The sequence below is a fragment of the Cibotium barometz genome, chromosome 61, assembly GCF_041138505.1.
Source record: "Cibotium barometz isolate CiBa-2024 chromosome 61, ASM4113850v1, whole genome shotgun sequence".
Taxonomy (NCBI): domain Eukaryota; kingdom Viridiplantae; phylum Streptophyta; class Polypodiopsida; order Cyatheales; family Cibotiaceae; genus Cibotium; species Cibotium barometz.
Genome location: NC_141106.1, coordinates 282,134 through 294,631, shown reverse-complemented (window position 1 = coordinate 294,631; position 12,498 = coordinate 282,134). Strand labels below are relative to the sequence as shown.

The 12,498-nt window shown below is 37.0% G+C and overlaps 1 protein-coding gene across 1 annotated transcript; it reads left to right on the top strand.

The window, feature by feature from the left end:
* The first annotated feature begins 10,082 nt into the window (after nucleotides 1–10,082).
* On the top strand, nucleotides 10,083–12,274 carry LOC147604438 (uncharacterized). The gene is made up of 4 exons (XM_086794615.1): nucleotides 10,083–10,220; nucleotides 10,435–10,664; nucleotides 10,832–11,047; nucleotides 11,594–12,274. The coding sequence occupies exons 2-4, from the start codon at nucleotides 10,446–10,448 to the stop codon at nucleotides 12,032–12,034; spliced, it is 876 nt and encodes a 291-aa protein (XP_086650741.1). The 5' UTR covers nucleotides 10,083–10,220; nucleotides 10,435–10,445; the 3' UTR covers nucleotides 12,035–12,274.
* The last annotated feature ends 224 nt before the right edge of the window (nucleotides 12,275–12,498 follow it).

Below are 12,498 nucleotides of genomic sequence, written 5' to 3'. Positions count from 1 at the left end.
GAAGTTCCACCCTTGAACAAAGAAGTTAAATGCTTTAACTGCCAAGGATACGGTCATCATAGTATGGATTTCCCAACCCCTTTTTTGGATCAAGGTTTTCCGGACAAGGAAGTTAAGGACCAACATTCTAGATGCCAGCTCCTTCCTTCCAGAGTAATCAAGATCCTTCCCGTCAAAATCAGCGAAACCCCAGAGGTAGACTCCCTAACCACAACCCTCAGCTTCAATGCAAAGTAATGCAAGACCTCTGTCTCTCAGAATAGGGAAAGTCAAAGAAAGATATTCCCAAATCGGCCATCTACTTCCAAGGCAGTAACGCTAGAAGTAATCGAAGAAGAAAGAGATTATCCTCCAGCTGTGCGAGATGAGGACACTTTGCGTTTTTTAAGTGGGATAGGATGTAAGATTCCTCCCCCCTAGTTTTTGAGATGTAAAGGTGTAATAACCTTCCCTTCAGTCTCTGTACTAATCCCCTATTTCAAAATGCAAGAAAATCTTGTTTTCCCTTGTTTTTGGCTTAGAGAGAGAAAATATTCTAGAGAGAGATAATTCAATTTTGGGACATTTCTAGATAAAAATTTTCTCCTAATATCTAAGATCAATTCCCCTGAAATAAAATTTTAAAAATAATATTCCTATGTGCATTAGAAATTAACTAAATATGTGTATTAGAGACCTTAGCCTAAGAGTCCACATTTTCAAAACTTTTTTATTAAGGTCCAAATAAGGTTCTAAAAGGCCAATAGGATTAATCCAAGTGTTGGAATGAGAAAAATACAAATAATAAAAGCCAAAAATGAGTAAATGCTCACATAAGATGAAGAGTGGACCACGTACTAGGTCTATTAATTAAAAATTGAGATATTTTTAGAAAAATTATGATTTTTTGACACCTCAGTTAAGGAGGGAGAGGCCCCATGAAGTAGGCACCTTTTTCTCATCATTACTTGGTATTTTTAATTCAAAAAATGAGATATTTTTATCTCTCCTCATGCAAACTGGATAAAAAAGGGAGCCAAACTGTTCCAAAACTTGTCCAAACTAGATCAAACTGAAGCTGGAAGCCTCTAGAACTTAGTTGGACTTGGTTAGTGGCCTCCCTCACCTAAAAATAGACCCTCATTCCTCTATATTTTCATCTTTGAGTAATTACATGCCAATATTATCTTCATTTTAGTGTAATTCTAGTATCCCTCTATTTTGCCTCTACTTTTGGGAGCTTTGGAGCTTCTCAATTCTCCATCTTCTCTTGGAGATTACCCTCCCCAAGCTGGTGCCCAAACCTTGCTTTGTGGGCTCACTTCTCTCCAAAAGAATCACGCTAAAATCAAAGGTAAGCCTTAATTCAATGGTTTTTCTATCTTTCTCAATGACTTTCTTCTTTCCAACCCCTCTAATGCTTGGGAAGCTTTCAATTAAATGGTTTTTTCTTGAAATCAAGTTTTCTTAATGATTCATAATGCTTAAATAGTTTAATACTAATCTTTATGCTTAATTATACTATTTTTATTAGTAAATCTCTCTTTCTTGGAAAGATTAATCATCTTTATGGTTAGATCCTTGTTAGAAGGATGGTTCTTTATGATAAACTCATTATCTTAAACAAAACTCTAGGCTTGACAAGCTAGAGAAAAAGATTAGGTATTTTTATGATTTTAATCTAGTTAAAAATCCTATAAACTCATTTTAAAGTTGAAAGAGTGTTATGCTAACATTTTATAAGACTTCTCCTATAGAAATGATGAATGGATGTTTTAAATCAAGAGGATTAATCATAATTATATTTATAATTATGTTCATAATTATGTTAAGTATGCATAATAAAATTTTTAGTTTAAAAGAGGAGTTCCTATCACATTTCAATTATGTGTATTCATTTAAGTTAGAAAATTGAACATTCTCACAGTAATTGCAGCGAAGGTAAAATTTTTCAGAAAAAAGAAAAATCTTATTTTTATGCATAAAATTAATAATACAAAAAGAGGAATTCCCATCATATTCTAGGCATAGATATTTTTAATATGCTAAAAGAATGATTTTTGTTACATTCAAGAAAAATACTTTTCTAGTATTTATGCATAATTTCTTAAAAAGAGAAAAGAGAAATTTTTGCTATATTTATCTTTATATATGTACATGCATAAATAAATTTTATGCTAAAAGTGGAGTTTTTAGCATTATTCAATAGTCAGAAAAATAAAGAAGTTTAAGCACAAATTTTATAGAATAATGTGAATGGATGTGAATGAATGTGAATGGATATAGGAATGATGTGAATGGATGTGAATGAATGTGAATGGATATAAGAACGATGTGAATGGATATAGGAATGATGTGAATGGATGTAGGAATGATGTTTGCTGGGGAGGTATTTTGACTATCTTATGGAATGAGGTCGTGGGACCTAAGTGTAAAAGTTGCAATAACTGACGAAGAGTCAATGAAGGACGTCTCGCGTGGCAAGGTCGGCCGAGGTCTTGACCAACCTCGATTTGATTAAAACGGTGAGCTTCCGGTGTATGGTGGATGAGGGACCAAGGAAGTGGCCTATTAGTGAAGTGCTAGGCGACCTACGAAGGAACCTAGAGGGTGCTGACCATACGGTGCTCGGGGGCTCTGGGTCACCCAAGATACCCACGCGTGCGATGAGGAAGAAAAATGAATTAGAGATGTTTTCTGAACACAGGCATGGATCTGGTTGATTGACCTTGCTAGTCAACGGATGATTTCATGGCTTTTTTACATGGATATTGTTGGTTGATCTTGCTGATCTCCAACTGAGAATCTATATGGTTTTTATGTGATTAAACTCCTAGGTACTATGGGCTAGGAACTATTTAAAAGGCCCCTGATGAGTAAGCAGGTGGTGAGTGTTCTAGTTGCCGACGATGATGCCATAGGTACGCTGAGGAAGGAATGACTGAAATTGGATTTTATGGTTGGAAAGTGAAAAAGTTAGAAATTGGATTTGGATATTTTGGAGGATTATGATTCGAAATACTATGGTTTCATCTCAAGTCTGCTTTAAAGACAACTGAATCTGTAAAAGGCAATTTCATATTGGGTGCGTAAGTGGTGTGTCTAAATTGTATTTTGCATGAGTGCTGGCTAGGGGGCCTGGGAACTCTTTTCCTTGGTACCCAGGACAAAACATAACCAAATTTTCATAATGGATCCTATCAATATAGTTGTTGGGCGGTTGGCTAACCCATGGGACTGGATGGGATTAGGTTGGACTGATGGATCGCTATAATTAAAATTCAATTCTGTTCAAGTTACGATAGTTAAAGTAAATCACGGATAATCCTTGTTCTATGGAAAAGAATCAACGGGCTGGACAAGGGAAAAAGCGTTGGTCTCTATGATCCAAGTGCAAGTTCCTCCCTTGATCCAGCCATGTGATCCGCGGGTTCGGTCGGAATGAAAAAGGAAAGTTAAGGCTCTTTGACTACGTTACAATAATTCTCTTGGAGGAATCGCCTATGCTTTCTGGGCGAGGGAAGTTTTTTCGGGTTTGGTTTTGGAAGAACCGAGGGATTAGTCTCTTGTCCGGACATTCGTGGGCGAGGCCCTGAGTGGGAAGCTCTGCCCTGCGTGCAAGGTTGCTACTTTTGCTGCTAGCTCCTCGGATTCTGGTGCACGGTGGGGGCAGCGGTCTCACACCGTTTACGTCATTTTTTTGTTCATGTTGATTTTTTTTATTTTTTAAATTTTTTGGTTGCGTGAACCGGTGTTTCACGTCGTGAAACGGTTTTCACGCGTGAACCGGACTTCACGTGAAAATTAAAGTTTGATTTTTTTTGGCCGCGCGTGAACTGGTGTTTCACGCCGTGAAATGGTTTTCACGCGTGAACCGGACTTCACGTGTAATTTTTTTTTTGGAGTCTAGTGGTGGTGGGAAATACGAATTTCCCTTTTGGGGGGGAATATTTTTTGAATTTAAAATGAAAGGGATATGGGCATTTTTCCAAAAAAGGTAAGTGGAATCAAAAAAGTCAACCTTTTAATGACACACCTTACACCCTTCAAATGACCCCCAAAATGGACAAATTGACAACTCAAAAGCATATTCTCATTAAATACTCATTAGCCTTAATGAGTTATGTAAAAAGTGATTAAGTATTAATCCAAGATTATTCCTTTCACTAATCTTTTTCTCTTTTACACTAATGAAGGACTCTAATTAACCATTAATTAATTCACACAATTGAGCACATCATTGGATAGAGCAAGGGAATGCTAATCTTTGTGCATCAACATGGTGTAAATTAATATTATTTAGAAAATTAATTAGACTCTTAATTATAGTCTCCTCTTTAAGATAAAATTAAGCAAAGAGAGTCAAATTTCTCCAATTGATCAAAAATTGATGTGATTAGATGTTTTGATGCATCTAGATGCTCTCAAAACACTTAAAAATCTCAATTTCGACTACTCATATGATCAATTTCAACCCCAATTAACACATTTTCTAAATTTTTTTAACCTCTTGAATAAGTTTAATTACCCTCAATGATAAAAACCAGTCCATTAAGAGAAGTTAGTCAAATTCAAGGATTTTTTTATGGTTTTGAGTTCCTTTTTGAAAGATTAAGCTACTCCTAATGCTTGCTAACACTCTAATCCAAACAATTTCAACAAAAAATACACAATTAAACTAAAATTAATGATCTTAGATCTATGTTTAAACTAAAGAGAGCTAACACCATTAAGAAATGCATTCTCTTGCATTGTTTGATGCAATGGATGCAAACTAAGCCTAATACAAACTATGTGCAAGCCCTAAGAACATGAAAAATCACAAAAACAATAACAAAAATAACAAATTAATCTAAAAATTAAGCAAAAAGCATTCTTTTCAAAAACAAAAAAGAGAGCTATTCTACACTAAATCTCACACAAATCCACATCTTTTTCATGGAAAACCATTAATCAAGATGATGGGCAGTGGGTTATGCATAGACTAGAGGCAAAACGATGGAAAAAACCAAGGGATGGCTCCCCGCCCGGCACAGCGATGTAAAAAATGTTATGGCTCACCCTAACCCTCCTTGAAACACATCCAAAAAGAGATTACCTGGTGAACCGCAACTGTCCTCCTAAGGATCTTTGCAATGGCCAAGCTCGTAACCTTTGAGGAGGTCTCCAAGCTCTACAACTCCTTGAGAAGCAATTCCACCACGTCTCTCCGAGCGTTGTCACACTGTCGCGTTCCACTATGGGTCCTCGTCCCTCCTCTCATCTCACTTCACTCATCACAAACACTCACTAGCATGCATTAGGGAGAGAGATTAGCAAGAGGATTAGCAAGACAAAGACTCAATTGCATAATGGGAGAGTCCCTTGTATTATGAGAGAAATTCACTTATATACATGGCCATAAGTGTTCACACTCACTTAAACTATGGCCAGCCGGGCACTTTAGGCTCATAAGAGGCCTAATGCTATTACAATTACTACTCGCATAATATGTCCATGAAGTACATCACTTAGGACTTCATCCTATCTTGCTACCACACACTCTTGAAGCGGGAATCGCCATAAATACTCCGTCACACCATTATGGGCACCCGTCCAAGTTGTAGCTTTGGACACTATTGCTTTATATCTTTGAATGTATGCACATTAAGTTTAATAAAAAAAACATTTAGCAAGGGGGTGTGAGGTGATAAAATAGAATCAATTAAATCTATTATTATATATTAATAAGTGTACATGTGCTACAACTTCATCCATTACAACCATCATGTTTACATATGTGCATGTCAAAAAAGAGAGTGCATGCATCAAGTTTGGATTTTAAGTTTCATCACATTAAAAGCAATACTTGTATCCCTATAATTGTAAAATTTCTCATTAAGTCACTTTTCTAAATGTCAAAGGTATCATAACCATAAAAATATTAGGTCACATACTTTTTGAATCCACATTCTATTTTCATGACTAGGCAAAAATTTCTTAATTTATTTTATATGAGTTTTACATAATTCGCTTTGTGTGATAGTTAGGGACACTTAGATGATTTTTACCTAATTCACTTTGTGTGACACTTAGATGATATTTATTGATTTAGTACTTTGTATGATATAGCAATCACCAAACTCACCTACTACGGTAGAAGACATGTAAATTAGAAAATTCGAAACATGCTATTGCAATCACCAAAAGTTCTTAAAAACCACTTAGATGAGTCTTATCTAATTCACTTAGAGGAAAATTAGAGGATATTTATTGAATTTACTTTTAATGATACAAGAATGACCAAACTCACCTACTATGGTAGAAGACATGTAAATTAGAAAATGTGCTATCACAATCACCAAAGTTCTTCAAAGCTTAATAGTAAACTTATAGATGTATGTACCTTTGAAATAGGAATGTAAATGACACGTAGTTTATGTAGTGGACTTAAGGATGAGCGATAATGTGTGACATAATTAGTTCTTGATTTTTCTAAAAATTGCAAACAAACTTGTCACTAGTTAGACAACTATGCAAAGACTACTTAGACAACTAGATGAAGTAAAAAAGTTTTGATGTTCCCAAGAAAATTTTAATGCTTTTAAAAAATTATAAAGAATAAAATAAAATGATGCAATGTACAAACAGGGTATCTTTTCAAGGTATGCTTAAACATGTTTAAAAAAAGACTACTTATAAAAAGGTATAATCATAAATTAAAAAAAGATGATTATGGGTAAAAAATTTGCAAATTGAATAGCATAAGGGTTTTATATGCATCTATGTTTGTAGAAAGAGCACAATAACTCGTTAAGTTTGATGGAATATTAAGTATCATGCCACCTTCAAGTAATTGGATGTAGTAACAAGTGATCGTCGTTAAGTTTAATGGCATATTGAGTAGCATGCCACCTTCATGTGATTATATAGAACAAGGAAGAATATCCTTTGGAACAAAAACTTTACACATCAACTATATTCACAAAATCTTCCTCTATGTATTTCTTTTCATTTGCATGAATGGACAAAAAAACTTTGGTTTGATATGGTCTATTGTTGGACTCATTTTTCAAGTGCTTTCTTTTACATGCCTGAGAGAGAGAGAGAGAGAGAGAGAGAGAGAGAGAGAGAGAAGGAGAAACTATCCCTTATTTTCATGTGATTTAGAGTTCAATGATCACATTTTCCTTGCATAATTATGACTCGTAGATCTTTTTAGTTATCCATTATTATTTTCTTCTTTATCATTTAAAATGTGCTTTCTAGATTCCATTATTAAGTCACACACTAAAATTGGCCAATGCCTTAACCATACAAGATGTAGAACTAATCATTATATTATCTTGACTAGATCATATAAATTTTCCACATTAGAATTCAAAATCCATTAGGTAAGCTTAATTATTTGATAGTGCAGACCATTTGCAACCTTATGTGCCCACATATATCCTTCATGGATATTTGTGTAGTCTTGGACTAAGCATGGATGATGATGAAAAACACATAATTTTTTAACATGTTTTTCATAATCTTATCTAAATCTATGAAAGTTTATTTCAAAGCCCAATTGGATCAATTGACGAGGTCACCCTTATATTCTACAGCTTTGAAGAGGCAATTGGATGAACTGAAAAGGTCACCATGATATATCATGCAACTTTAAGAGGCCAAAGAATTTCAATGAAAAGTGGTTGAACTCATTAAAAATTTGGCTACAATCACTTAATTAGTGCAGGAGGTCAAGCCAAAAGGGTTGGTAGATTTTTTGAGAAAGTTATCAAAAAATGTAAGGAAAATATGTGTATTTCGGTTGTACTTTTGCATCATTGCATTGCCTAATATTCTCCACTTTAGGTTGGGATCAATATCCTCAAATTTTTGTTTGGTGATTGATGGAAGAGTGTGTATCATGCAAGTCATACATGATTAGTCTCAATAATATGTGAAGTGCTTTGTGGGCCATATTGGTCAACGTCAAGGTAAAGTCTAAAACGTTATGCTATGATAACTCCCATACATTTACGCATGGTGTAAAACCCACATAGTATGTGTACACATATTAGATAGGGTTATACACCATGCTATTTGGATGGGTAAACTTGCAATTTGTCTTCCAATCCTTTTTAGAGTTGTTCTACATATAAGCACATTGCATGAGTGTGTATATCAAGTACAAATGCCTATGTTCAAGAGGGTTTACAGAAGGTGGGGCATCATTTGTTGTCCCATCATTCTACCACATATAAACCAAAATGAGCAACATAATTTGTGTTAACAACTTATAATTTTGAAAAGTGCTTATTTAATACATAAACAAAGTGCTGAAAGTTTGTGAGGAGTTTAATAAATTTTTTGGTAAATTTTAAATATGAGATTAAATGGTATGTATGGTTCTTATGCTCCCTTTCACAAGAATTCGTAAACAACCAACATATCTATATAGTTGGGTAGGGAGCAAGGTCGCCAAGTAGCATGGCCGAGAGAAAGAACTTCGTCACACATTATCAAATTGATATGGTGTGCAATAAATTGGAGGTAGTAGGACCATTTTTGGATAGCTAGGCTTAGTGAGATTACTATAGGTTTGGTGTGGGGATGTGCAACATGCCTTGACATTGTCCATGACTTGAACACCTATGTCACGGGAGTGTGAATGTCTTATAGATGATGTCAAGATGCCACCTTTCCGCATTCAACATTACATATTTAATCCAATTGAGTGGGCACATGTGAAGGGTGGGTTAGATGCGAATCCTTTGGTTCGGGAGTTGGCTTGTGCCATAAGTAGTACACTCACTTGGAAAGGCAAAAAAAATATCCAATTTGTAGAAGAAGGAAAGACACCTCTTCACAAATGAACAAAATGTGCAGAACTTCACAACAACAAGAAGACATGGTGATTGAGTGAAACATTTGCTTATTATTTTGAACTCTTTCCTACTCCAATCTTAGTAGGACCTTCATGTCTACAAGCTATAGCCTTGCTCCATCTTAAGAGGCCCTTCCCATAGAACAACATGGAGGAGGCGTAGCTACAACTGCATATCCCTATCATTTCTTATTGTGCACTTAAATAGGCAGACAAGATGTTTTGGGGGCTGCTGAAGAAAAATAACCCCACCAGGTGCATATGTTGGGTTGAGTTGGTGTAGCTCGTTGGTTTTCAAGAAGAAAACTGAGGTTTCAACCTCAACCTCAAACAAAGCTAAAGAGAAACTTAAATTTGGTACCAATCTTTGGCAAAAAGGGGAAACAAGAAAGAAAGAATAGCCTTACCTCCTTCAGCTAAGTACTACCTTACATGTGGCACAATGGAAGGTGTGGCGCAATGGAAGAAAACCGACTTGAAAATGGCTACAAGTTGTGGAAACCCTAGTTGTCTCAGTGAAAAGATTGGTATGGGAACATAGTGATGACTCATGTTGGAGAGGTGGCATGCTCATTGAACCACACATCTATGGAAAGCGAGGTGGGTCTTGAACAATTTCTAAACCTAGGTCCCATGGCCCTTGGAGCAAGGGAAATCTCGTTAAAACATGATGTGAATATATATGTTGGTAATGTGTGAGGATTGAAATTTGTAACTCTATCTTGGACTTCAAAAGGCCTATAAAGTACCTTGGCCTTTAGAAAAATTCAATTGGGTTGGCTGCCTTTCAAAACTGAATTTTAAAAGGTAAGGCTTCTATGAAGCTTTTGGAGGGCAATGATGCTCATCACTTGCGAATAGGCTTTGGAGTATACAGTGTAGGGCCACGTGGAAAGCAAAACGGGCAGCAAATGGGGGGTCTCGGAAGGTGACATGGCAAATGGTCTGATTGTACAACGGAGGCGGTTGGCGCCCGCCCCCGGGCCCCCCAGGGTGATTGAAATTTGAAGGTGGGCAATGGGAAATTGGGAATGGTCAAGGAGAGAGAGGTGCGCTATAACGTAAATATAATAAAAAGCTACGCCGGGAAGGTATTGAAAAATACGGCATTCCGCGTTCTATTTTATTAATTTTATTTTGATGTTGTTGTTCTTTAATACGCCGTCCGCGTTTGCTCGCTTCGTGCACTTCAACCGGGGACCAGAAAAGCTACCAAATTTAAGCCTCACGGCAAGAAGGTTTCCTCTTATCAATTATATATAATAATAGTAAAACATACAGTCCCTACATTCTCCACTAGACACTATAGCCTCTCTTAGGGTTACACGAAATACGCTGCCCTTACGCTCTCATCACCACAACCTGCGATCAAATCTCAGCTAGCTAAGGGGTCATCATCTTGTTCTTCATGCTCTAGCATAGCTCGTTTTTGCAAATAATTGTCTTCACATTGTCGCCCTGGCATAATCTCTTCCAAAACAACTACAATTGTGCTACACCTAAATTGCTGCCTACATAACTTGACCTTGCTTCACGAAAGCCTAGAAGAAATACCATATATTTGCCACTCCATGGTAATATCTAGCTACATGCGTTGTGTGCAGGTTTGATTCCAATGGTAGCTGTTGCTGCTCAAGATCACTACAGGGAGGTGATGAAGCGCATTGCTGCACCCGCATGGCTGGCGCCTCTTCTCGACACCACCTTCTTCATGCCCTGCTCAATTCATGCCAATTTCACAAAGAATGAATGCAATCACTTCTGCCTGGACTGCTCGGGTACCCCATTATGTCCCGCCTGCATATTCAACCACAAGAACCACCATATTGTGCAGGTACGATGATGCATGGGTCAAGGTTTAGATTACGAGTGTACTCCTTAGACTCTCTGCATTACAGCTAATCAACGAATTTATCAGTATCAACATAATGTTTGTATGATAAGTAACAATCAAAGGGATTATCTGTACCATTAACACTTTATGTGATTTTATGGTTGCAGATAAGACGCTCTTCTTACCATGATGTTATAAGGGTCTCCGAAATCCAGAAGGTGCTGGACATCAATTGGATTCAGACTTACATCATCAATAGCGCCCGGGTGGTATTTATAAATGGGCGGCCGCAGCCACACCAGGGGAAAGGGGTCACCAACCATTGCGAAATCTGCGACAGGAGCCTTCTTGACACTTTCCGGTTCTGTTCCTTGGGTTGCAAGGTGGTGTGCCTCAATCATTACCTTTCAATTAAGCGTCACAATTTATTATTCTTGTTAGTCTTCATTTCCTTAATGTAATCAAGCATCACAATTCATCGTGATTATGCTTGTTGGAAGGTAGATTAATTGATGCTTCTTCAACTAATTATAAATTGACCCAACTTCTTACCTTAACGATTTCTCTTAATAGAATGCACAATGTTGGATTGGGATAAGAATTCCCTCCACGCTGACCATAATTTCCATCTTGATAACTCATTACACAGAATGTTGGTTTACCTCAATATCATGGACCATTAACATTATCCTAAGTGTGCTTGTTAATAGTACTTACACAATCCAATGTTTCTAAGGGAATTAGTGGCTCTTGGGTTGCAAGATAGATTAATTAGTACTTATCAAATTGATTCGACTCCTCATCTTTCTGAGTAGCATGCACAATGTTGGTATTGGGTTATTAATTGCTTCCAAATTGATCGTAGTTTGCATCTTATAATGCTGGTTTTGCGGAGATTTTTATACTAATTTGGCTTCTTTGAATTGCAGTTGGCAGGATTAGTCAAGGCACATCACCCAGGCATGAGCTTCTTGCAGCTGCAGCCAAAAGCTGAAGAGTCGTCTCCTTTGTATAAGAGAGCTATGAAGACCAAGATTAATGACGATGATGATTACATGGTGGATTATAGCAGTTTATCATCAGAATATAACCGGCCACTTCGACCAAATTGCATGGAGACGGAGATCCCACACACATTAGACTTCATCGATAATCACAAGGCCAAATTAAGCCGATTAAACGTTAGCCGCACGGCCAGCCCTCTGCATGACAACATGTCTCCATCCACACCCCCCCCCCACCATCCAGATCAGAAGAAGCCCCAACAGAAGAAAAGGAGTCCCACACAGAGCACCCATGGGCGTGTGATATACGACCTCTCAGCATTTATACACAGTAGTTTTATAATATTGTTAGATAAGCCCTCGTGAGACGAAAAACTAATCAGGCACTTCGACTATACAATTATAGTGATAATATATATTGGCACAGCAAAGGGATGATACATGATGTGAAATTAAGCCACCAATCGACATGCGAAGGGTAATCTACCAGCTCCAAGCATTATAAAACTCTAGTTGTACACATTATAGTCTTAGTCTCTCTCTCTCTCCGAACAGACCGTCCAATGCTGCTATAGTAGTCAGCAATATTTGGGACATGCAGGGTAATCTGAGAGTTGCATTTTTACTATGTAGAGCTCTATGTTCTTATAACATTTGTATAATACAATAAGTTATAATCATTATTTGAATGGCGTTAATGATACGGCAGCTATAATCATCATCTGAATGGCGTCAGCGCTGAGCTTCCGGGTGATTTGTTTGTTAAATCCAAAATTCGAATGCGAGGTGGTATTAAAAAGGGCGTGTTTTGTGTGGAGTGTGGTGGTTAA